Source organism: Dinoponera quadriceps, unplaced genomic scaffold (assembly GCF_001313825.1).
Source record: "Dinoponera quadriceps isolate SergipeBrazil2010 unplaced genomic scaffold, ASM131382v1 scaffold616, whole genome shotgun sequence".
NCBI classification, from domain to species: Eukaryota; Metazoa; Arthropoda; class Insecta; order Hymenoptera; family Formicidae; genus Dinoponera; species Dinoponera quadriceps.
Window position 1 is genome coordinate 2798184 of NW_014555184.1, and position 27874 is coordinate 2826057.

General features: G+C 44.7%; 2 protein-coding genes across 4 annotated transcripts in view; one reads left to right on the plus strand and one right to left on the minus strand.

Annotated features, from left to right (window-relative positions):
* On the minus strand, positions 1-27154 carry LOC106743274 (growth/differentiation factor 8). The gene is made up of 3 exons (XM_014616948.1): positions 25494-27154; positions 2339-2951; positions 1-706 (listed from the first exon to the last, which is right to left on the minus strand). Exons 1-3 carry the CDS (start codon positions 25864-25866, stop codon positions 487-489), a joined length of 1206 nt encoding a protein of 401 aa, XP_014472434.1. The 5' UTR covers positions 25867-27154; the 3' UTR covers positions 1-486.
* The window catches only part of LOC106743273, a 54437-nt gene that overhangs the window by 16548 nt on the left and 10015 nt on the right, over positions 1-27874 (plus strand). For 2 of the 3 annotated variants that reach the window (XM_014616946.1, XM_014616947.1), the window contains exon 2: positions 19518-19723. The exons of the other annotated variant lie outside the window; for it this stretch is intronic. In XM_014616946.1, coding sequence (XP_014472432.1) covers positions 19710-19723 — 14 coding nt within the window. In that variant the 5' untranslated portion in view covers positions 19518-19709. The remainder of the gene's footprint in view (positions 1-19517; positions 19724-27874) is intronic. 3 annotated transcript variants of the gene reach the window in all.

Below are 27874 nucleotides of genomic sequence, written 5' to 3' on the forward strand. Positions count from 1 at the left end.
TACACCTTTATATATCATGAGAATGGTTTTATTTTATAAAATCATTCGTGTAGATCTAATTGATGGTAGCTTAATGTGCTTTTTTTCATGAACTTAATAAATATATTCTTTCTTTTGCAAGTAGACAATTTCACGTTAGTAGGAGAGAGCTGTTTGACCGGCTGAAGAGTTGCGATTTTAAATTTCATTAATGCTCCTGATACAATAGTCATTTTTTGAGGCACATAGTGATTTGACACTTCCGACTCTGATTAGCTACGTATAATATTGATCATAATAAATTTTAGTGTTTTAATGTTTCCCTTTATTGTACATGGTTTTTTTTTTACATAAACAATATTACATAAATTATAAACACGACTTTGTTTCCTCATAAATATTGTCCCGCAAAATTCGTAAATAAACCACTGTGCGTCGAGATGTCGTTTCGTGCGACACTCTCGGCGTCGTCCCCGTCAGGTTCATTCTTTCGGGCTCGAAGGTGGACTATGAACATCCGCAACGCTCAACGACCATGCCCGGCAACCGCGAGAACACGATCTGGTACTCGTTGTCGAAGTACAGCATCGTGATTTCGGACAGCTTCCTGGGTGCGCAGCACGGACCGGTGTTGTTCGGCGGTTCCGCCAAGCCGACGATGTGCGTGACCGGATAGGCCGGCAGAAAGGCCATCGGACAGTCGCCCGAGCAGTAATTGGCATCGTATCTGCGACACAAAGATTTCGGGGACCGATCGTTAGTGCGCTCTCTTCGCCGACTGATTCGCGTTATTGCTACGCTCGCCGTTAACGACTGATCCCGCACGAAGCTGATCTCTTTAATCAGGCCGATTCTGAAAAGTCCGATCGTAAAAAGCGAGAATACGAGAGAGACGGTCAAGGTTGTAGCGACCGCTCGCATAGAAAATCTCATGGGATCTAATTGAGATCCCAGTCCGATTTCCTACAATGATGGATTCTAGTTGGGACATCTTTCGGCTGGAAGCATAATGTTGCAAACGTACGATTCTAAGTGGAAACATCATTGGATTCGCTTCCAATGTTTTCTTAAATATTGCTTCTGGTTTCCATTTTACACTACGATTTGCCCGCTTTAGTGTTATCGTCCGCAGATTTCGAGAGAATATTCCGTACACGAAATATATCTGTACGAGCGTCGTTGTCGCTTAACGGAAAATATTTACAAATGGAACGTGCGCAGTTTAACATTGTTGACGTAGAGCTACGTTTCTACGTGCCAACGTGAAAGCCACGTTTTCCCCGTTAAGACCGCGTTTCGTTCAAACATTTCCCGTCCGCCGGGAAAATCTTTACGAGTACGTGCTCAACCACCCGTGCATTAATCGCCTCGTGAGCAATAATACCGCTCTCGCGAAAAGACGCACGTCTGGAATATTTTGCTAAGCGTCCCCCGCGAAGCGTAACGCGCATTCACGAAAATTCGCGGGAACTATTTTACCGCTTTTCATGAAACATCTTGTCCAGTCGTCAAACACGACTCGGAAAATCGCAATTCATGATTCTCGTATCAAGCGAGTAAAATTTAGACGTGCGATAAGGACGTAGGCCAACACAAATTGGCGAAGCGAGCTTGAGATAAAGCGCGATCGGCTGCTTTTCCGTGATCGATCAAAGAGATAGATAGATAAAAGCGTTTATTGATCAAGGCAAACTCTTTAAGAACGATACAGGATAAGTTTATGAATTGGCCATAGTTATGCAAGGATTCAATCTACGTGGAATACATTTTGAGAAAAATGAAGATGAAAATTTGATACATAATTTGAAAAGTATAAATAGTACTGAAGTCTTCACAATTATGGCCTAGTGACAAATTTAAAGTCAAATTAATTATTAATATAATACTAGTAAGCAAGAGAGAAAAAAGAAATCTATCATAACGAATAATTTTATAGTGCAATAAAAGGAAAATATGCAAGAGATACACGGAGAAAATATTATAGTTAAAATTACCACTAAATTTTGTAATTTGTTCAACCACACCGGAATTATAATTGAAATTATGATGGCCGTTGCAATCTTTAGTGACATATTTCATTGTACATACCACTAAAGACTAGATAATAATTTCATAATTTCGTAATGTTATAATCCCGGCATGGTCCAACATAAAATTTTCTGATAATTTTTACTACAATATTTTCTCTGTGTAAACTGTATTTGCGCGGTAGTTAAACATTTTATTAATATGCTTGTTATGAGGATAACCCTCTTAAATGATTGGAAAACCTGAACTTAAATTGCCCGGTCGAGTCAGAAGTTTTAATCTCAGAAATCAGAGAGAGAGAAAGAGAGAGAGAGGGAGAAAAAGCTCTCACTTTTTGGGTGCGATTATCCAGTCCCAGCCGAACTTCTCGAAGTCCACCGTCAGCTTGTACCGGCAACACCTGGTCTCCTGGCTGCTCTCGTCGCAATTCAATCCCACGTTCCGCTTGATCCTGGAGCCCCGTCGCGAGTCGAGCTCCTGCGTCTGTACTTCGAGATACGGCGCGTGCTCCGCTCCGGGATTGGTCTCGACCAACCAGGAATTTCTGCGATGAGTGCCATCAGAGCCGATGACCTTCAACGCCACTCCCAGATTATCCCTGGGATGTTTGAACCACTCGGCCACCATTCGTCTGAGCTCGATCGTTACCCAAATACCCCGGCGGCCGATCGGCCGAGGGTGCTTCGTGGTAAAGGCTGGCCCTAGCTGCGGCTGACCCGACTCGCCCGCACCACGAAGGATCCTTTGCAACGTGATCGTCACCACTTCGTAATTCTTCGTGTTCTCCAAGCCGAGCGGCTCGCCAAGCTGCCCGCCTTCCTTACTCGTGCCCCATATCCACAAGGATAATTCTGCCCTGGTGACACGATGCTGCACCACTTTGTCGGAGAACTTGAAGTATAACACGTCTAGGTTGCCGTTCTTCCAGTGCCTTAACCTTTGATCTGAAAGCAGCAAGAGTTCACGATTGTAAATCGTAATATCGCTGACAGAGATCGTTCATTTTTCTCGCACCAGCGAACAAATCGGAAGATCATCTTGCGTGATTTCCGAGTTTTCCGAGTTGATCGAATCGATAGATTTAACATTCGTCGCAAATTCGCGGAGAAAAAAATCCCAAATTTACATATTTTGATATGTATAAAAACGTGGAGAAGGGGGAGGAGATTTCGAAAATGTTCACACGTAACGAATTACGATTTCATTTGGTTCGAGAAAAACGTTAATTCAATGTATACATTTATTTATTACTATTAAAAGTTAGATTCGCACAAATCGAAAATCTCATTTATTGACAAAGTATAATCGTCCGCGATACGAAGTGATTTCTTTTTCCTCGATGTTGTCGAACGCGGAGCGGTTTGTTTATATACGACTTGCCAGTTTGTTCTCGAAGTATCGGAGAATTTATCGTACTTTCTATTAAATCGTTAAAACCATCACGATCGTGAATACAATGTAATGAAGAGAAGCAAAGTGAAATAAAATGCAACCGACTTGCTTAGACCCGAACACCGCAGAATATCAACGCGCAATGGTGAGTGTACAATCGGAAAGCTCACAAAGCGTCATGTTAAATTACGTAGTGTATGCACTGTTTAGATGTAAATCACATTAATTACCCGAAAAATCACTGTGCGAGCGGTGACATTACGAAATTACTCGGAGAAGATTAAGATTAAAAGATTTATGATGAATCGCACGTGGTATAGCCGCGCTTTCGAAGAATATAATTAATTATATATTATTAGATGTAAATTGAGGAAAAATCGCGCGACAAAGGAAACATGTGCTTAAGTGACGTTTCTTTCGTCCCGCGCGGCGAAAAGCAAGATTCGCTATTGCATAATCTTCGTTCTTAATATAACTTACTCTTCGGAGTGTAGCTGCTTCTCATGATCTTTTTATTTTCACACATAGTTGATCGCGATTACTTTGTGTTATAGTAAATACATCGACATATGATATGTGCCGATATAATTATGTTGGAAAATTCCTAATAGAAGATATATACAGTCACGTCGATGGCGGACGCGCGTGATAAATGTCGTTTCATCGGGAGAACATCCGTACGTGGATGCATCTCGTCTTATCTTCAAGATACACGATATCTCATGGCTAGATCGTAGCGGCTATATTATTTGTGAATGAAGAGACTTTTATTAGCTAATACTACGTATATCGAGCGGATACTATACGGTTTGATAAAGAATATCGCGGTATCTGCTATAAATATATGTGTCGCGACGCTGCTTTTAAATATAAAATCTCGCTGCGATGTTTAACACGCTCTTATAATCTCCGAATGCTATCTGCGTATCATACGCAATACGCTCGAAAATAAAACATGTAAAAACCGGCTCGGATACCGTTTCCGAAGCAAACACACTATATAGATACAGATAGACACAGATATAGATCGCATTGCAAATAACTACATTTTTCAATTTACCAGATAAAATTCGAGTATTTTCGGCGCGCCGCGCGGTTCCTCGAAATATCGTAACGTGTGGAAAATTATCGCGATATTCACGCGATCAAGTTCGCAATAGCGAAAGTTACTGTATAATTGTAGATCCCTGTATTTTGTTCCCGCGACCGATCGCGATTGTGAGAGAGTTCGCGAAAAACCACGTGCAATTGCGCATCAAAATAAATTGCATAAGAAACGATGCGACCGCGATTGCGTCGATTATCGCGTTATAACCGGGGATTATATATTAACGATCACATTGAAGAAAGAAAGAGAGAGAGAGAGAAGGGAGGGGGAGGGAGAAATCTAACGCACTGGAGGACGACGCGTGGGTCTACGTGCCTGTGTGAATAATTATTTCTAATTGGCCGATAACGCGAGGCGAAAGCATGAAGCGATAAAGCCGGCCTGTTAGGAAACACTGTTGCAAATTGCGAATATACGAAACTAATCGATATATAATACGTGACTTTCTACGATTAATACGATTCTACGATATTCAGCCTTATAACGACGGCATAATGTCGCGATATCTTGCGCGATTTGAATTTTTCTTTTACGAATGACGTGGGGTGGAGAGAGAGAGAGAGAGAGAGAGAGAGAGAGAGAGAGAGAGAGAGAGAGAACTAACTATACACGCGATCGTACAAGCAAGTGTGGACGAACCGCGCGACAGGCTTCCTTCTTCTTTAAAATAAGTTTATCAGAGCGCGCGATACTTCCTCCGCCGAGATCGCGATACTTTCCCGGCCGCGCTCGAATCGAGAGGCATTCTGCGGTCTCTCGATTTTCCTTTTCGCTTTTATTCGCTCATTCCGACTTAACGGCGCCGCGTGAAGTGCGCCTCGCGCACGAGGATCGTAATTTCATTAACGACGTGAAATCTCCGATGTTACGTTATCGACGGGATATCCCCGGCAAATCGAAAACATTGGCCGATTATCCGTGCCGTCCTTTCAGCTCTAACGACCAGATATCGCGAACGCATCTCCGGTATCGATGTTACCTTGAAGCCGCTCGGCGGCGCTTAAATCGGAGGTATAATCATTGATAACGCAGAAACTATTTCCGTCGGGTTGTGCGTTCCCTCCGATTAAAAATATCCAATGATAAAACGCGCGCCGTTTTTCCTCACGCAATTCCCCTTTTCCTCGAGTGGAGTAAAGACTTTACGGCTTGACGCATCGCGATCCCGCGGATGCGCAACACCTTGAGCGTTTGTGTCACGGATTTCCGCGTTGTACGTACGTTTCAACAAATGAATTTTGCTACTCTGTTTACGTAGTAAACAATTTTGCGATAAACCCAATACATTTCACATGTCCCAAACGGTCACTCAAATTTTTGTGTTAATTTTAAATGTCGACACACAAGGTGAATATATGTTAAAAAGCAAGACAAACATCATGTCGAAAATTAACGCAAAATTAACACGTTAATCGACACTGAAGTATAAAGTATGTTATTTTAATACTGATATATGTTAAATACCGACATAATTCAAAATATTGACATGTGCGGGTGTGAAGAATGAGCGGGTTGGAAATTTAACAGAAAAATTTTAACAAGGACCGTTTTTAACACAAGTACAAAATGTTTTCTCACTATGTATCCGTTTCACTTTTGCCCTCCCGTGACAGCTTCGCGTAAAGAGTGAACAAGTTGACGAATTAATCCCATGTCAGCGAAGTTGCGAATTTGCAAAGCTCTCCTATCGTTTCCCGATACCACAGTGCTAATTGATATCGCTTTGTTCCGTCCGTCAGTTATTCCCAGCTTCCGCCAGAGAAACCCACGGAGTTTCACGGCGAGCTGTACCGAGCCGCGGAACGACCGGCAAGGCAAAACCTTAGGAGACGTACGACGTGGCCGGTTTTCAAAATAAGAGGAGATCTCCCTTCGGCTTAGAAAATCTTCCGGCGATACGCCGGTGATGTCGCGCTCGCGCAAAAACGCTTCACAAACGCCCGCGCAGGGCTTCCTCGCGCTGTTCTCGCGATCGAGGGGTGGCCCGAAGAGGAGGGGGGATCGGCAATAAATCAGGAAGAGAGCTCGGCGAAGTCGTCATCGGGTTTCTTGTCGATCGAGCGCACTCACGCACACTCTGCACGCACGCACGCACGTGCGCGATATGACCGACGTTAAACTCGACCCTGAATATCCGCGGATCGATCGATCGATCGATCGGCGAGGGGACCGAAGGAAAAAGAGAAAGAGAGAGAAAGAGAGAAGGAGAAGAAACACACACGCAGAAGCGGCGGCAGGCAGGAGGCAGATTTATACACACGGTGAGCCGGGAGGAGACTCTATTCAGGTCATCGGCTCGCGGTGAGGCCGCTTCCACGAAGGGTAAAGCCACCTCAAATCGTACCGTTATACGCGAGCGACGTTTTTCTCCCGATCGATCAATCAACGATCGGTCGCGTATCGATAGCCCGACGCGACTCCGCGCACGTCTTCTTCTAAGCCGGCTAGCTCTCGTCCTGGTATTCGACTGGTTCCCTCGCACTGTCGCGCGCAAGAAGTTTTCCGTGAAACTTACGAATGCACGCCACTTGGCCAGCGTTTTCCGACTCAGCTCGCGATAGGTGGTCTCGGGACGAGACCGCGTCGGGAAAATCGGTCCGTACCGAGTGATCTCTTGTAGAAGCTGGGTGTATAACCACGAGGTGATCAATTTGCGTCTAAAGTCGCGGTTAACCGGTAATGTAACGATCACTTCTCCCAGCAGCTTGATAGGGGAGAGTTGCTCCCAATTCATATCAGTCATCTAACTTGACTTTATCATGTTTTTCTTCAATTATTGAATATAAGCACGATCCAATGATAATTATATGAAATAAATGAGCAATTAAAAGCAACGATAATTTGAACGCATTGTGCCTTCTGTGTGATATAAACACTTGAAAAATACTTTAAGTGGTGCGATTAAGTAGTAGCACGATTTTGGCAACTCGCCACGATCTAATGGCCGGATAAATAAGTTCGCTGGAGGTTAAAAGACGTGGTAATTACGAGATGAAAAATCGCATAACTAGTTGCCAAGCAGCGATGTAACTGTAATGTACCGTATTTGAGTTTCGCCCTGATTTTTCGAGCGAAAATATTAAAACGTAAAAATATAAAATCAGCTCTACCATTCCGCCACTATCGTGCGCAGTGGTACACCCTCGTCTTCTTACATTACCGGTTGGATCATAAAATCACTTCAATATTTTAGCGATTAATCAGTCAATAATGAATCAGTAACGAGAAGCGTAAGAATGATTGCCCTAAGATAAAAAGAGCGCATCGTACTCGGTAGCTACGAATTCGCAGCCTCGAATTATTCATTCAGCGCTGATCGCAACGCGATCGAAACTACGGACGGCGCATCCGCGAGTATTCGCGCGGTTAATGAGAGCCAATGGGCTCGCGGTCTCGAATATTTCTTCGCGCCGGCCGTCGTCACGTCCGTTTATTAACGATATCGAATCGAACGGGCCTATCGGGGTGACGCTAAAGAGAAGCGAGACGAGACAGATCGTAAATACGTATATGTATTCTCCATATCCCGGCGGATATCTATTTACTCGTGACAGGACATACACACACACACACACACACACAGAGCGGTGGCCGCTCGCGCGGAATGCCGTCGGTCTCCTTCATTATTCGTTCGACATACTCGGCGAATATAAGAACGGGAAGAGCCGCGCCGAGGGACAGGACACACCGCGGCATTGACTTTCCTCAATTTAACATGCGCGCAGACTCGGATATTGCATGACGCTACCCGTCCGGGGAACGTGGTTACTTTCGTTAACGTTTTATGAGAGAGAGAGAGAGAGAGAGAGAGCAGCGCGCTGCGATTAACCTTGCCGAATGCACTCTCCGTTTTCGAGCATTCGAATAATTCGATTACCATCCCGCCCGCCCCCTCGGTCCGATCTACCCTCGTCTCGCCTTTATTCACCGTCACTGTCACTGTCAGCCGTGTCAGGCCCGTCTTCTGCAACGACCGTCTGACGCGGACTCACATCTACCGTCTCTCTACCGTCTATAGACATATTCTACCCATCACGGCGAACGTCTACCCACTGCGATCGCCTCGCGGTGACTAATTATTAAAGCGTAATCATGTCAATTTTACGAGCACGGACGTGTCCGCCCGAAAGCGCGCGCGGCTGAAGGTTAGCGCGAGAGAAAGTTTGACAACCGAAACCTTTCGCGCGCGGCTGCGGTGCATTACACGTCTACGGCCAGTGCTCGCTTCTATATCAGTCGTTTCGTCGACGTCGAGGTAGGGAGACGTGAGTCACGGGTTGATCAATTATCTGCCGGGCTTATTTGGTTAAAAAGTAAGAGCTCGCGCGCGCGCGCGGTAACCCAATCGGCGCTTTTTTTCCTTCTCCTTTTCAGCCATTCCGCTGGCTCGCGAGGAAAGGAAGGCGATACCTCCAGTCGCACGACCGTGATGCACTTTATTCCCCGTCGCCGAACGCGCGATTCGACGCCGCGCGGATTTTGATTACGCTATCGGCGGATTTTGCTGCGGACTCATTGACTTTCCCGAGGCTTACGTCAGCCTCGGGCGCCGATCTTCGTTGAGAAAATCGCGATGGCAATTAAGCGTGAAGTCAAGATCGCGTTAACTTCTGTCCTCAATTTGACGCGAGATCCGCCAAATCTCTTTGTATATATTTTATTTTATCGTCCACGTCGTACTGTCGTTGTATAATTGATATTAGAGAATTGATCCGTCATCGTCGCCGGTGTCCGCTTATTTCACCGAGAAAATGCCGGAGTGCTATTTAAAATAAAGCCTCCACACAATGTGGTAAATGTAGGATGTACATTGGCAATTATATCGATCATGTGTGTATATTATGTTATAATATATTACGTATGTTGTGTTATCACGTATGTTATATTCGTCCAACATACGTGATCAATATAATTGATAATGGATTGTATCTTTAAATAATAGAAGGATCACCTCCGACCTTTTATTTCTTCACACCCGGAGAAAATATTGTGGTAAAAATTACCACGGAATTTTGTGATACCAGAATTATGATTGTGATAATGATGTGTGTTGTAATCTTTAGTAATATATTCTGTGTGTACATATCACCAAAGATTACAACACACGTAATAATTTCATAATTAATATCATAATTCCGGCATGGTCCAGTATAACAACATCGCATTCTTTCTATTACGGATAAGTTTTTTCTGTGCTGATATGAATATTTTGTTTTACTTTTCTAAGGGCAAACTTCTCCCGTGTACGTGTTAATAATAATAACAATAATTGCCAAGGTTCGTCTACATGTGTCGCACATCGCGCGGAGCCAGCTTAAGAAAACGCACGAACGAGACCGAAACGAAACAGGACGAATCATCCGGGGCAGATGATGGGGGGCTCGCCGAAAACGTCTGATCACCGTCTAAGCGAACGCGCGATATTTTTAAACATCGCCACCCTTACGACGACGTTAGCGTACGGAGAGCAGCGAAAGAATCGGCGCGAGATAGTGGCGAAAAGTGCGCGCGGGGATGGGCCCCCGCATGCACGAGGAGGACGCGATCGGCGCGGTCGGATGGTAGGAGGTCGTTCCGTATCAATTATTTCTTCGCTTTATTTATAGGCGGGGCCACGACACCGCAGCCGGTATCACCGTTGTTTTCCATGCTTTCCACTCGTTCGAGGGAACCTCCTGCGTCTCTCACTTTCCCGCTTAGGGCTCCAACACAATGAAAGAAATAAGGAATAAGGAATTAAATACGGGAAATTAGAAGTTAAATTCCGACATACGGACAGCCGTGCTTCGATCCACAATAAAGGGAAATTCTATTCCTTATAACGTGTGTGCTCATAGGGATTAATAGTTGAGTGAAAATTAACCTTCAAAATGTCGAATGATCATCAACGTGTAAATGAAAGTCGGTTGAAATTAATCGATAATTATGAAGAAAGTGATAAAAGTGTCATTAGTGACGGGACAGGTTCATTAGAAAGTAATAAAGGTGGCGATCTTGTTCTAAGGCATTCGTACACATCTTACTCTTTCTATCTTTACCTTTTATTGTGTTTGAAATTACAGCTTATTCCTAATATCTTATTCTTAATTACCTACATTTAATTCTTTATTTTCCTTCATTGTGTTTGAGCTCTTATTCAGCACGCGGCTAGGACGCTACGTCAGCACTGTTCCAATCACTCACAGTCGCACGTCTCGTTCAGCGCGCTTAACACATCTAGATCGCGTAGATTAATCGAAGATCTGTATGTGTGCGTCGCTCGATATTTCCGATCAGCGGCGTAAAAATTCCGTCGTTCCGTGGCGGTATGACAGGCCAAACAATTCGCCGACGATAAATCCGAAATTTATACGTCGCATGAATCCTGAACGGAATCCCAAGCGCAAAAAATGAAATTTCAGAGAGATATCGGGAAAAAGAGGGCATTAACGTTATCGCGGTTGATTAAAAGTAATATGCGCCGATGTTTTGGCACTCGCTGCAATATAATCGCCTAAAATGTTTTCAAGTATTTCGCACTCATATCGCGCTGTCTTCAGCCGGCGTGACCGCGTATATTTAATGTTATTGTATAAGAGCGAGACACCGCGATTTTATTCGTCGTCGCGGCAGGGCGTTCGTGAAACATAAGCCGAGGCCAGAAAGTCTTTCCACGTTTGTTCCGCCGTGTCGTGCAATGCGAGTGACCTCCGTTCGCGAAAACTATATTTATCTCAAGCGCTGTGAAGCACGGTGTACTTAATGCTTTGGCTTTATTGTTTTCACCCCGCGCCCTTCCTTCTTTTTGTCGTATATACCCTTTCCCACCCCTGCTGCCCGCGCCGCCGCCGTCGCCGCGACTGTCACGTTCAACGACGCGCATTTATTTGTGTCTGCGCGACACACCGACACTGCGAATCCGCGCTGCGTTTCGTCACGTGCGTTCGAAACGGCCGGATTCTCGAGAAGTCACGGTTAACCGTCGAAATCGCCACCGTGAGAAATTGCCGGGTTTTTCAATTGTGGAAAGATGGACAGATATTGCATTACGGTCGTGGAAATGAAATTAATGTGTTTTCTGATCGCAAGTTTCGATAAAATTATCCGAAAATCTTCCTTTTCCTGAGTACACAAGTGATGTAGTAAAAAAGTTTACAGTTACTGGAGGTAATTTATTGAACAATTCACAGCGCGACCAGGTAAATTTGGAAGACTATCGGTACTCCGAATGAATCGAATTCTGCGGGAAGTCAGCGAATTAAGAAGATTTCTCCGCTCGTCAACTCGGTCATCGAGAACTGAACGATGTTACGAGGGAGACGCGCGTCATCCTCGCGCGACTTTTTGGCGAAGGGCGCTTCGTTTCTGTCCGCGACTTTAAATATAGTACGAAAGCTCTCGCGCCAGACGGTCTGTAGCCTCGTCTGGACGAAAATAAGCCACCATCTTTCCCGCTCTTTCTTTCCGTTTTTCCCGGCCGATGTCGACGTAGTGGCTTGCACGTCGTTACGGCGCCTCCCCTTGTCCGACCTTCAAGCCAGAAGACGAGCAACAGGAAAAGAGCGGAAAGGGTAGACGGCGGTGGGCGACGTCGCGCGAGGATGCAAAAGTAGCGTAACTTCGGCCTTGAGACAATGACCGAAAAATTCGATCATTCAAGAAAACGCGAATCATCACCGGTTATTCTCAACTCGCGTAGGAATCGCAGGGAATACGGCAATTTCAAATCGACCCTCTTTGCTCCCGCGTGATTCCCGAATAAAAATTCGAACGCGGGTCGACTAAATTTTTCACCGAGAAATTTCCTTCGCTCCTATTTCAGGGTCGCCATAGGAAACCGGGAAAAATCAAGGAAATTTAAAATGTCAGAGAAAACCTGGAATTTGAGCTTTACTTACAATGTATCACCATTTAGTATTACGCATACGGAAATAAAGCGCTGAATCAGTAAAATTTCCAACAGCAGCGTAATTGGGGTGAATCTTTTTGATTCAATTTTCATTAAAACTATTGTGTTATGTATCGTTTCAATGATTAAAATATTAATTTCAACGATATCGCTATTGAATCAAGAAGATTTACTCCAATCACGCGTTGGAAATTCTATCGATTCAAGCACTTTCTTCCGTGCATGATCCCTCAGATATCCGAAAAAGTGGTAATATTGTGTGTCAAGGATCAAGCGTGAAACGATCTCATTGATAATTCACATTCCGCGCTTTTTAATTAATATAATTCCCCGCGACGCGCGTTCGCCCGTTGCGATTAAATCGATAAAAGCACGACACGCGTCGTGGATGTCACGAGATTGAGGAGTGTTGAAGGGAATGGCATTTTCGCGAGCGAGACGCCGGCTCACACATCCAATTCGACTAAACAGCCGAGGGCAGCCGTGAGGAGGGCTTTGCGTGTGTCTACACGAAAACGTCTGTACGCACACCTACTCGGCAGGAGCGTTGAACCCCGAAATTAATGTTGTAACGCAATGTCGTATCTCCGTCCCGTCTCATCCCACCCTGTGCCGTCTCGTTGCGCCTAAAGCCGCTCGATAACGTGCCCTCTGACTTTGACTTGGGAATATCTAATTGCACTAATGATCCTGAGCCCGTAGGGCGCGGGGGTGAACGACCCTTCGCGAATTTGTCGCGTAGAGAACGCATTCGCGTCCGATGGGGACGCAACAGCGCACAAATTCGGACCGTCGAGTAAAGTCCGAGCGCGTCGTTCCGTTAGAAAAAGAAAGATAAAAATAAAGAAAGAAATTTCGATGCTACTTTGACACTCTTAAGGATAGTTTGCGCCTACTTAGACAACATATCAACTTTTACGGTACTGACACTTTTTAACTTGTCTCTTTAATTCTACAGAAACCACATTTTTTGTATCGCACCTTCAACAATTCATTTGACACTAAAACAGCAAAAACGGAAATTTAAGACACCATCAGGGTCAAAATAAAAATTGTATTATAATATTATTCCATTATTAGAATTGAAATGTATATATAATGAATTTATTTTGTTATTTTAATTCCTACTATATCGCGGAATAAAAGGTCCAAATATCAGACCAAAATTTCGACTCGAAAAGTCTCCTGAAGAAGGAACGTTTCCGGCAGTGTCGATTTCGCGTCGGCCATTCGCTCTCACTCGAAAGGTCTTACTCTCACGGCAAATCCGCGCGCGATTTATCGCGCCGGCGCTCACGCGCGCGTTAAATAATTATCGAGAATCGCGTTGTACACGATCGATGATCATTCTAATTCGCCGTGCGCGCGGTGCATATAAAACGTCGCGCGCGCGCGGCTCGCGCCGCGCTCCACCTATCTACAAGCACTTATCGTTTTTCCGGTGGCGCGCGCGCGGAGGCGAACGAGCTCGCTCGGCTCGCTCGCTCGCAACACACCCCGTAAAACACGCGCCTCTCCGAGAGGTGGGATCGCCACCTTCGTGGGCCTGCCGCGATCGGGCGAAACCGGACGTAAAAACTGCCGTCCCCGAGTAATCTGCATCGCGTGACTCAGGCGGCCCGCAATTGCGACTGCACTTCGACAGTATAACAGCGTAACTCGATAAAATTCGCATTTGGGTCACGCGTACTTGTTCGCTCTCCCGCTTCTACGCTCGTGCTTTCTCTCTCTCTCTCTCTCTCTCTCTCTTCTACCCCTCGTCCGATCCCTCCCGCTACCCGCTTTTGCTTTTTCCTCCGAAAAGGCCTACGCGCCCCGCGGCATCGCGTGCGTTTCTACACCCGCACACCCCTTCTTTCTTCGAGGGCTGCGCTCTGCGCCAGAGGACGGGAAAAAAATAGAAACGCCTCTCTCTTCTCTTGCACGGTCCGATTACCTTCTTGTGTAAATCGAAGTAAATCTTATCGGATAACGGAGAGGAGAAGCTTTCTCTCTCTCTCTCTCTCTCTCTCTCTCTCCCCCTCGGAGGAAGTCATTCCGCGGAGGTATCGAATTCGTCGTCGAAAAATTCGGCAAATAACTTAAATGCATGCTTCTTCTGACCAGAGATAAGTGATATCTTCCGATAAAAGTTAATTCTTTTAATTGGAAGAGGAGCACGAACAATGGCGTTGCTCTATACGTAAAACTTTGAGTTGTAACTCTTTTCACTTGTCGATTCATGACTCAACATTGACCTGTCGTTGGAAATAGGTATTCAGAAGTTGAATTAACTAATGTCATAAGTTTCCTGTCTTTTTCTAGCAAAATTAATAAACTTAATGAACGAAAGTTTTGTCATAGATTGCGCTAAATTTTTTCTACTTAGTTCCCACTTTTTTATTCAGTTTTTATACATTGAGAAAAAGAAGCAATTGGATCGACGAAATCGGCGCTCACTCTTATTAAAAAAAAAATATGTACACTGAACAAATTACAATTGATACAAAAGTAAATGTTGCGTTGATATAGTTGCTGACAAAATGGCAATCGTTGAATCAACTGACAACTCATTAAAGCAACTATATAATTTGTTCGGTGGACTAAACGTTGTGCTTGAAAAAATGTTGTTCGTTTAAGCAAAATTTCATTGATTCTATTTTTTTTTTCTCAGTATATTTAATCCCAACGCGATATTTTGACGACAATGGTTTTGAATGTGCCGTCAGAAGGACAACACTTGGAAAAATTCCGCGAATAGATTTCCGAGTGATTTGCGAACGACGGAGTCCAATCTGGTGTTGCATATCCGGCATACACGCGACGATAATACACGTCGAATTGTTACGTAACAATAGTAGCCCTTAAATGCACTCGCCGTGCGACTTGTCGGTGATATTTGTACTTTTAATATCCGCGTGGAACACGACAAACTGGTTTTCTCTCTGCAAGGGTTACTCATAGATCGCTTATTTCAGTGTTTCTCAACGACGTTGATTTACCTTTGATTCCAGCAAATTTGTGCGATTTATCGGATCGATTGTAGATGCCCGCAAAGCGGTAAGAAAACGGAATCGCGTCGTTTCGTCGATCCATTGCTCTGATGATTACTGTCTAAAACGAGAATTGAAGCCGAGGTATAATTTCAATTTCGGATGCTAAATACGGAACAATGCTTGCGTACAACGGAAAAAGCATTTTAATCGCTCTGTGATTATGCTTATATATAAAGGATCCTGATCGTATCGGTAGTACACAATTTTTTGAGAGACCACGATCGACATTGACGTGGTTCCGCGCGTGAAATATAACGGAAGCGCGAATGCCGAATGAGAACCGCTGGAAACGGATGGCGCCTGTCTGCAAGTATGCTGACCGCAATGGCACTATCCGGACTATCATTATTCACGGGATACATATCCATTTCAGATTTACTAATTTCGTCGGGACGGCTTTGATTTAAGACCAATGTAGAATGACGGTTGATGGACAGTGTGCGCGCGGGAGTGTTTAATACGCGAGATTAGTAAAAAGGTGGGGAGAAAGAGAGAGAAAAGGAGACCCTCCGTGGAGTATAATGACAGAACTGTTGTGGTAGAAGGTAAAGCCGCGCAAAAAATAATGGACAGGTTCGTCTACGACGTTGCTACGTAATTCTCTGTTTATCCGCAAAATCCGCGTCTGTTTCTGAGTTTACGTATGTGGATTTAATCCAAATTCCCGACCGTCGTCCGGTAGATTGCACATTAACCAAGAAATTTGTAGAAAATCGAAACGTTTATTAAATTTTCTGCATCTGTACACTGAAAACCCATTTAGTTGACTCAAATCAAATTTGGTTCGGATATGGACGAACAAAATTTTAATCCTCAAAATTTCAATATTTATTACTTAATCCTTTTTTCAGCGTAGTCGCGCAATTTCTACGGATGTTCTGCTTATAATCGTCTGCGCTCACTGCTCCACCGAAAAACGACGATTATATGTAAAGAAAAATAGAAAAAAGAAACAAAATGTGCACCGAAAGGATGATTACTTTATAATCAATGCGACGTGGATAATTTCGACATTTCGCGGAAAAATTTCGCGATAGCAACGGATCATTGGAAGACGATGAAAGAATATTCACGGTGATCGCGTCAGTGACGTAATGGTATTTTCAATAATCATTTCAATAATTACAAGAAAGTCATGTCCCCGATTAATTATCAAATTGCATTGCGATTCGTGTGTTATATTATAAGTCCACACAACAATAACAGTAAAAATAGAAGACACAATGTCATCGATAAACCTGGCGAACTTATTATGTAACGGTCTATCGCTATTGTATACGCGATAATCGCAGTCATAAGTCAAAAGTTTGACTTTAAGTCCGCGTAGAGAGTTGATGACAATCCGGAACGTGTATAAATATAAGAATATCAATAGATACGTATTATCTTCTTCATAATTGCGATACAAGCATGACGAACTGCCCCTTTCATAAACGAATTGTGATAAACGAAATTTTTTGCCAAAATTATAAGCTATCGAGGAGTCGGCAGACATCGTTGTTACATTCGCATTTAATCAATTCCTACTACTATTTAGATAATAAATCAGTTTGAGTGAGAAATCGCGACGATAACGTATAATAAGTATCAGGAGCTTTAAGGCTCAGACGCAATGAAAGGAATAAGGTACGCGGAATTAAATGTAGGGAAAGACCTCCGCATCGATTCGACGAAACAAATACTATCCTGGAACGATATAGTCGTGGAAAGATTTTAACTTAGACGAAGCTAGATAACGCTCTTTGATTTGACGCGATCAAGAAGAAGAAGAAGAAGAAGACGGAAAGGCGGAAATCAAATTTCATTCCGCGTTATTACAGGAAGAATATATTAAGGAAATGTACACATGTACTTTTCTAATTATCCTCCGCTATATGCATTCGCCCTTTCGAGTTTGTGCTCGCTCCACCGCTTTGAGCAATCATTGCTCCAGCTGACCAGAGTAAATTGCCGTCCTAGAGTAGCTCTGGGCGCTACGTCATGAACTAGGCTCCGTCCCAACATAATGCGGTCCTAATAGCCGCCAGTCACCTACAGACAGCTTTAACGCGATAATGGGCGATGGGCCTGACCTAGGCTGTGCACCGGCCGTGACCTTCGTTGCGGATGGAGGCCGGTTCGTCGTTCGCACACGTATACGTTTGTGAGTGTTCGCGATCACGCCTAGCCTAGTATTTGACAGATCTATATTTAAGGTTTTTAATTCCGGCGAGAATGAGAAAGAGGGAGAGAGAGAGAGAGAGAGAGAGACCGGTCTCCGTTTCGAACTTATTGAGTCTACGAAGTCCCGGCTTCTATCTTCGTATTCTTCGGGGATATTGATGAATGAATATCGAGAGATGATTCCTTCATTCCTTTGTTTCAGATACATGCGCAACGTTGCGCTCTCAATTAATGAATTAAGCCTCGTTTTTCTCATGGTAATTGCGTTTCCAGCAGAAGTGGAGAAAAATCTTTTCAAAACAACCTCGGTGAACGCGAGTCTTTTGATTATATTACAACTCTTACGCGAAAAAGTCCGTGAATATTCGATTATGCGTGGAAAATGCAAGTACAGCACTTGGCATGTTTGAATGTTTCGAAAAGATATTATCGAGTTGAGTATGGGAAAAGAAAATTAGCTCTCACAACTAAAAGCCAGCTCCCACATATAAAAAGTAGCTATTTATAGAATACAACTGAAATTTCGTTAATTTTGCTCATTCCTTTTGTCACTGTATTTAGTTTTTAATTCCCACAGCTAAAAACTAAATCTAACGAAATTTCAGTTATATAAACAGATAATTCCTTTTTTCTGTGTATGATTTTTTAATTCGCACGACACATATCGATATCTTTCGCGGTGTCTCGTCGCATCGAACGCGATTCTCATATTGCAGTCAAATGAAATTCGATTTCACGCGGCTGTACGTCGAGTGCATTAAGTGCACTCGTTGAGAACACTCATGTCTTATGAGCTTCGAAAATTCTTTTCGGCGGATTCGACGGAGAAGAAGCGCGAAACCATTCTCTCGAACGCGGAGAGAGAATCTATCTGGGAAATCTCATCTCTGCTTCATCTCTCGAAAAAAAGAGCAATTGGTTTTAATCCATAATTGTTTAATTGCGATGTTGAGCCACTTCTCATCCAAACGCAGAATGCGATGTGTGTTTGTTTTTCGCTGAACATTTTTATGCATCTAATTAGTGCCTTATCGTATCGTCTCTATATACGACGGCGATACACGCGAAAAAGAAATTTAAAAGGCGATTAATCAATCGCAAGCAATGCAGCGACTATCAGGACGGAACGTGCACGGTATATTTCCTACAGGAATCATTTTGGCCAACGTCGAGAGTTCGAGGTTACGCGGCGGTGACTACAAAGAGACTGGCGGTCTTTATCATAATGAATTTTCAGGTCCCGTCATGCGTGTCGTGTCATATGGAGTTCTAATATCGAATCGATCGTTGCGAATTGGGCGCTGGGAGAAGCTTGTCGTTGACAGATAAATTTATTACACCACTATAGAAAACCAAGGCGAATGCTTCTTCTCCGTTGAGATTTTTCAACCCGTTTTGTCTCGCGTCTTTTTAACAGTCGGTTGAACAAGTTACCGTGATAATTGCGAGTAACTGAAAAATTACAAATTAAATTAAATTACAAATTAATAGACGCTTGTTAAAATAATACCCGCTTCAAATTAACGACAAGTGTAAATCTTGTCGCGAAATTCACGCGCCGATAGACCGCGATGTGCCGCAACGTCCTCCACGCAATCTGTAGTTATTTAAAACTTGGGAATTATCGGGACTGCAACGTCGAAATAAATGGGTTACTTCTTAGATCAGTTTCTAACGTCTTATATAATATACGGTTCGCAAAAAGTGTATGATATCTGAGACGACGGGATAAGCTCTGTAATTATAAGTGCACGACAGATTCTACAAGATTGTCGCGATCGTCACTTGCGAGAATATTTTTCACACCGCACTCTTTTTCAATTCGCACGGCTAATCGTTGAACCGTTCGTAGAGTATTCACGTGTATTTGTTAGTCGAATGTGACTTGTGGGAGACGATTTAGATCGTTCGATTTTTCTCGTAGACGTCGGGCAGAAAACCACCATCGTTCTGCCGAAGGAGACATACAGAACGGACGATACACATGAAAATCGAGGAAAACGGCCCGGCGAAGAAGAAAGAGGTGTCACTAGAGGAAAGAAAAACGAGTTGCGATCGATGATCGAGCGGAATGCAAGCGAGATCGCGTAGCCGACGATAATACGACTAATGAGGGATGCACGAGGCAAAGTAAGTATACGCTTCGGCACGAAAACGAGGAAAAAAAGTGGCGTTGCAATGTAGAAGATAAACGCGAGCAAAAAATACGTCACGGATAAAGAACGGTCAAAAGGTAGCAAAGATAAGAGAGGGGAAAGATTACGAGTAAAGTGAGAAGAAAAGTGAGCCGAGCGGCGACTGCAATGCAACGCACATAAATAAGAAAATGATGTGTAAATGCAGAAAAATCAATGGAGATGCAAAAATCGAGGATTAAGGAGTAACATAAATACGATGATATGCGCACGAAGAAAAATTTTTTGCTGACATTGCATGAGCAAATTGTTATAGTGATAGCAAAAAGATTTATTTGGATAGCCAAAAATGATTCTCTCTCAATTTCTCCAGTAGTTTATACATTCTCACCAATTTTATTTTTCTTATATTATGTTGTATTTGTGTGTAATAATAAAATGAATAAAAAAAGAAAAAAATATATATATATATAGAAAGAGAAAGAGAGAGAGAGAGAGAGAGAGAGAGAGAGAGAGAGAGAGGGAGAGAGAGAGAAATTTAGAAAATACTCAAATAGATTTCGAAAATAAGATGCAAACTCCGTTGAAGAGGGACGGAAGCCTTATACTGGTAAAGGCGGAGTGGAGAAAGAAAATTCGCACGGAGAGATTTTCAAAGATCACCCTGCATCTGGGGACGAAACGTTGGACGAGAGAGACGTTGGAAGAGGTCGGCCGTGATAACCCGACAGTGAGCTTGATACTGGTTGCTCATTCTTTATTTAGCAATTTTGATACTATTCTCTACTCGTAGAATTTGGCGCTTCGATCACCATTTGATATCACGTCTGATGCGTTACGGTGTAATTTCCCGACACACGCACTACGCCGCAAGTTGAGCGCGCACCGCACTAGATATCACTTACATATGTTTATTTCCAATAAATCGTTCCGGCTATTAATCTCACCGATAACTTTCAACATGTATCGTGGTGTATCGTTCGAACTTTCGTGCACCCAACGCCACTCGTTATCTACGCGATGCTAAATATATGCAGACTTATTTTCGACTGGTGCTGCAACAGCGAGATCAATTTAGGAAGCACACCAGCTGGTATTGCTCGTTACATTGTGAGGAGCGGAACGCGAGAGATCTCTCGTGACGCGTGAGGAAGAATTTGAAATTCAGAACGACATGCGAAACTGTTTACGAATAAACGTGTGCCCGGACAAATCGCACGGCCGATACGTATATTTTAGAAATAAACGCTGAGCAACTCGAAAGTATTTTTCAAACTTTTTTTCTTTTATTTTATTTAATACTCTCCTCGGTACGTTTCATCGATGCCGCGGGTGCATAACGAAAGAGAAAACGACCGCATCGTGGAGAGCGTACATTTTAATCTCCGACGATGTAGCATTCGCTCGCGATTGATAACCGAGCTATTCTCATGGTTTACTCTTAACGTAAACCGTGCGAGTAACGCTCCGTCGCGGTTACAAGCAACATCCATAATTAGCGACCCACCCGACGCAACGACGAAGCATAATGCGAGAGTTCGCCGCAGGAACTTCAGCCTCTCCTTTCTCTCTCTCACACACATTCTCTTTCTCTCACGCGCCTACCGATCGCACTACCGGAGAATAGAGGCATAATTGGCACGATACAGATAATAATAAGTCGACGCGCTTATAGGGAATGGCCAAAGTGTCCGTAATCACGCGAGCCGCGATAATCTTCCGACAATATGGTCGGTGCGCGCGACTGAACTCTGTCAAACGGCGATCGCGCGTCTCTCTCTCTCTCTCTCTCTCTCTCGGGCTAAACGTGCGCGCGGGACGTGAAATTACGCCTATAAAATTCAAATTCGTCGGAAAGAGCGCCGCGGCACCGGCCGCCTTAGCGCACCCGATCGGTTTCTCGCCATCGAGCTCTCCCACCTAAGCAGGTCGTTGATCTCGTTTTTCTCTTTTTTTTCCTCTCTTTTTTTTCGCGAACACGGGGGCCTTAATAACAGGTTGCGGTCCTACCGCCACTATTACGTGCTTAGCGGTAAGTGGCTCGAAGACAGTTTCGCCCGAGGGACTCGTGCGGCGGCGGATCGTTTGGATCTTCTTCTCTCTTCTGCTTAACAAGTGTATATTATACACAGCGTGCATACAGGGTGTCCACGGAGACACACGGCCTTGTCGGAAACCTCCTCGCGGCCGTCGTGCAGCTCGAATTTCTCCGACGGCGCGGTCAACTCGCGATGTACCGCGTTGGAAAACATTTCGCGGACGCATAATTTTTCCATTACGTGAATCTCGATTACCGAGAAATCGTGGCCAGCAATTTCAATTATGGGGAATCTATAAATCGCATGACGCGCGACGATCACGATGAAAATCGCAACCGTGAGCCTATTCTTCGAGCGGCGGCGGGACGAGTGAGCGCAAGTGTGTTTTCGATGAGGACTCGACGTCGGAATTGTTCGTTGCGATACTTGTCGGCGAACATACGATAACCGCGTTAGCGAGCAATAATCAGTTATCGTTGTCTCGCGAGGGCAAATCGCGATGCTTCCTTGGAAAAGTTCCGAGGGACGATGCTCAAGCGCTAAGACACCCAGTATAAGGTGTTACATAGGGGGCCTGCGCCCAGCAGCGTCGATAAGGCCCATTATCGCCTTGCGAGAATGCTCTTGAAGCCACAGGGTGGGATCGAATTTCAAATCGAAACTGTTAGAAGGCGCACGAAGGATCGAAGGAAGTCTAGAACCGCACTCCGAAGAGTTCGTTTAGCGCGTGCACCGGGCACACCGAGAACAGGTGAGGCGCAAATTGCAGGGTGAAGGGAGGGGATCGCGAATAATTCACGGGACATTTTATTTTCCATTCCTCTCCCTCTTTTCGTCGTGCCTTCGCGCCCTCTCACGGGTATATTCGTCTCCGTATTCACGAGCGAATTTAAAATCGGAAATTTCAAACAACGGGGCACTTACGCGGGATAAAAATACGCCGAAACGGATGCGTCTCGACTCGTTTATCCGCGGGGCTGTCGCGTGTAGAATCACGAGAGAAAGGAGCAGGAGGGAAGATCTCCGAATTCACTCCCGAACTTCCGCTCCGTTTCGCCGAGATCTGCGCCCAGATCGTTTACCTTAGTAAACGCGCACAGCCGCGGACGCGGGGATCGCGGCGCTCGCTCGCTCGCTCGTCGAATAAATCGTGGAGTTAACGGCAATGGATGTCGGGGTATAAGAGCAAGTTATATAATTGTTACTTCGGCACTATTAAGTTACAAGGTGCTCATCAGCGGCGATGATACGATGCAATTCAGCGCGCGCACAATGTTGCATGCGAGCGTGTACATAACGCGAGTCACGCCGGGCGGATCGCCCGAGAGCCGGTGAGGTTAATTTACTTGACGTTGCCAAGGAAAACATGATCGGTGTCGTGTATGAAATATTACCACTCGCGGTAATTAATTCTGAGCAAACCGTGGTGCTGGCATGATCTTTGGGATAACGTTACCACCCGCCAAGATACGCGGCTGGTTTTTGCAGCGGCATATCGAACCAACCGGCGCAAAGTAGAAAGATGACCAGTAATTCAACGCATAATGCACTTGATAATTCGTCGAGCGAAAAATCAAACCTCTTTTGCGGTACGACGCACCGCACGTAACCTCCGTGTACCGGCGCATTTGTTACACACATGCATCGTACAGAGCGATATTTTTTACTAACAGGAACATGCTCGCGAATAACAGCGGACGTCTTGTTATTATTGAAACAGATGCGTAAACAGACAGTCAGTTTTCCGACGAACGGGCGGAAAATCCTACCGAGAGGATAACAATGTTGCTGCGAAAAACGAACAAATTCTGATTCGGCTCTCGGCCGGACTAATAATTTCATATTAAGGATGCTTAATGTGCTCACCGCGGACGGTATTAACAGTCAGATCTTATATTTAAGATCATCTCAAGTTCATCTTCAGATACTCTACGGATTGTTTCATTCGGCTACAAAGCGTCTAACTTAAGACGATCTTGAATATAAGATTATATATAAGATTTGATTAAGATTAAGATTATAATTACCGGCTTTAGTATGTTCGAATAATTGATTTAATTAATTCAGATTGAAGCATTTCGAGCAAGGTTCAGTTTAGCAAGCAAAGATTACGAATCAGGATTGAGAATTCGCAAGAAAAAATCTCCGACTCGTGTTTGTATTTCGCGCCGGACATTATTATTCTTTCGATACGTTTTTCCGCTCGTCACCAGGCTCGTGACCGCGTATATATTCTGTATTTATATGTTTCAAGTTTTTCATTTCAATGATTTTTAACGTTATACCTTGTAAACTTTTGTACCACTACTGATAAACCAGTAACTAATATGTTTGAACCTGGCGGGTTAATTTTATACAGAAACGAAGTATTCTATTAATCGAATTGAAATATATAAATTTTAACTGCTAATATATTTACTTATTTATTTATTTAATTAACGGAAACAAAACTTTTTGGTATACAAAGCGTGTTATGGAACGTAGAAAATTGTACGAAATTAAAAATATCCGAATATAAATGCAACGAGAGCAAATTCAAAATCAGCTGCGTTGAGTAGAATTCTATATAAATTACAGGGCGTAAAAGTCCTCGAGGAATTATAAAAAAGTCAATGGACTAAAAGAATTCGTTGGCTGATATCAAAAATTCTATTTATGCAATTGAATCTTTCATACAGTCTTTCCTACGCTGCTCATGTGAAATAAATTAACAAAACATCCTGGGTGGTACATGGAGTTTATAAAGCTCAGATAGTTTAGGGCATACGCTGTGATTATGCAACAGTTTAAATAGGAAGTATGAATAACAAAATATCTAATAAAAGGAGGTTCTGCATAATATATATATATATAATCAAATAATACTACTAAATGGTACACTTCGCTTTGTAACATCTCGCGGAGGAGGAATATGCAGCGTTCGATTTGATGATTTTGGAGGCCGGAAGACCTATTTACGTACATAGATATGGTGGGGTTTCTAATTTATTCTGCTATTCATATTGTAATTTTCTTGAGTTATAACTTGTAACATGTGTTTATATGATCTTGGCTTACTCGGTATTTATGACCATCTATGTATGACTTTTCGCGTATAACAAGCGACTTGTGCGTGAATGTCGATCTGCCTTTTATTATTGCTAACAGCGATTTGTCTTTTGTGAATGTAAATATTTGCTTGACTTGTCGTAACGATTATCGCCACAGGAAAAGAAGCCAATATTGGGACCGAAGTATTTGGTTTCGTTTTATAATATTGAAATATTGAAATATTGAAATATATCTGTTTAAACGATATTGATGATATTGCGTTGAGTGAATTATTCGATATTGCATTACGATAACTATGCATAGGCTCTTATAAGCCATTTAGTAGTATTATTTGATCAGAAAATATCCTTTTCTTTTCCAGAGATATCAAGTTGTGACATAACAATTCGGTCTGATTTAATACATATGCCGAGAATTAATACGTACTTTATAATACTTAACATTGTTGGATATGTATTAATTATTCTCTATAACAAAATAGGATATGATAAATTGATACTTTTTTAAAGAATTGTTAAACGTTTATTAATCATTAGCTGTCCCCTCATAGAGAAATAAGTGAAAGTCTAATGCCTGACAGAACGCGGGAAGTTTCAAGTCACCGTAAGACCATGAAATTGAACTGCATCGCTTGACAATATGTAGCAAAGAGTGGAAACGGAAGGAGATACTTACGAGGTTGCGCCAAGGCAACGACGCTCTCCGTCTTCGCGGCGTACTCGTCGATCTCCTCGTGATGCATGATACCAGACTCAGGCTCGGGCGGTTGATCGGCCTGCATCCCGTACATGTCCATCAGCTTCGAGATTGGCGGGATCCTCGGCAGGGCCCGGCCCGTTATGTTGGGCGCCTGCTTCAAGCCGAGCTTGTTCAGGATCTGCTCCTTGATGACCTCCAGACTCAACGCGCGGATCTCCTCGTGCATCCTGCAGGCGCTGCAGGCGTTACCGGCCATCGCCAGGTGTCGGACATGAGGTCTCTCGATGCCGGGGGCGTTGAAGGCACCGAGGAGGACCAGCGAGAGTAGCAGCAGCGCCCTCGTGACCATCTTCTTCAAGGTCGCCCTTGATCGGATCAACTACTATCGGCCTTCGTTGTAAGAAGAATAATCAGATCGCCGATAGCATCGTCACTTCTCCTCACTGAGTCCTTGTCTTCTCTTGGGATGAAACTAGGAGCTTCTATTGCTCTTCTTTCTCTCTCTCTTTCTCTTTCTTCAGCGATTTCCTTCTTCTTCTTCTTCTTCTTTCGTGTCACTCGATTTCAGCAACTTTCTCTTCTCTCGCGAATCTTCCTTATTTCTTCTTCCGGAACGGTCTCACCGTAACTCTTCGGTTATCCGCCTCTATTCGCCTCCGCGCAGCTCCGGCTTCTTCCGCGAGAGAAGTCTCTTTCTTCGTCGCTTATCTCGCAATGCCAGCTTCTTCCTGAACTTACGCAACCATACGTTCTCCGCTACCAGAAACTTCCTGGTCCCTGGCTGGTTGCGCCGCCCTAGTGTCGCTGCTCCGCCGGAACTGGGCAACCGGCCTCGATCACAGTCGTGATCCACGCGATCCAGTTTCGCTTTCTTCCCTCCTCCGTCACAAGGCTATCCAACTATCCGTGGAGCTCGAAGACCTCGCGACTTCTCAGCGGATTTCAGGAATCGAGGGACGTGCTCGCGACGGTGCGATCGGGAGGTACTTACCAGAGAGCGGTCGGCGAGAGCAAAATCCGTTCCACTTTCGGATTCACCAGAAACGTTCTCACGCACACCGATCACCGCGCGAGAGAATCACAGAAGGCACTTGGGTGTCTCGGGGGACTTGGTGCTGAGCGTTCTGCCGATTAACCTGCCGGGTTATGCGGTCAGTTGCATCCTCGTGACCTTCAGTCCCGGCGCCAGCCTACTGTCATTCCGAGACACGCGCGGTCGCCGCGCACTCTTTCAGTGACAGGCCCTATTCTCAATCGGACGTGTCCAAGGCGTCATGGCGCCAGATCTGAGCTGGTTCCCTCGGAGGGTCTCTGATCGACCGATTCTACTTGCCTGTCTTTCTCCTCGCCGTGCGACTCCTCGTCGATGGTTCCTTTGTACTTCCGGGACTCGGCCGGCACCACCGTGTGACTGTTGCTGCGTGTCCGTAACTACTTACTGGGACCAGTCTTTCGCGCTGATCGCCGTCACCTGAGGGAAGCTAAAGCGGGTTCTCGAGAAGAAAGATGAAGAGGACGATCGTACGTGACGGCAAGAGCAACAGCGGTCCGTTGGCGGACTTGCAGATGGATCCTAATAGCTTGCCGGCCTGTCAAGCACTGAGACAGGAGGCGCGTTCTCACCGCATATATGTCGAGGTGGAGACCTCCACCTCCTCTCTTCTTCTTCTTTCTTCTTCCCTCTCTCCCTCTCTCTCTCTCTGTTTTCCTCTATCCTCCTCTCCTCTCTCTCTCTCTCTCTCTACGGCATCTCCCTCTTTCGCGCGTACGTCGCGACGTCTTTCTCTGTCTCCTCTGTCCCGTAGTATCTTACGCACTCGCGTCGTGTCGTAGAGGCCGAACGTATACCTACACCCGCCGCCAACAAATCTCCCTCTCCCCCCCTCCCCCCTTCCTCTGCTCTCCTACTCCCTCGCCGCTCCCCTAGCCCCCCAACCCTTTTCGCCGGCACCGCCGCCGTCGCCACCGCCACCGCGTCGTCCACCACCGCGAATACCGCCGTCCTCCCCCTCTGCCGCCCTCGAATCCCGCGCGCCCGACCGTCGCACCCGGCGCGACTTGCCATACCCCACCGTTCCTCGTGTACGAACCTCTCTCTCTCTCTCTCTCTCTTTTTCTTTCTTTCTTTCTCTCTCTCTCTCTCTCTCTCTCTCTCTCTCTCTCTCTCTTTCTCCCTCTCTCTCTCTNTCTCTCTCTCTCTCTCTCTCTCTCTCTCTCTCTCTCTCTCTCCTTCTTTCTTCCTCCTCTTCCCCGTCGACTTGCTTTCGCGATTCCCTCACGGAGAGGCGACGTTTAGCTTCGTTCCTCTCTGTGCGCGGTTCGCAAATCGCCGGCGGTCCGTCAAAGCCCGTCACGGC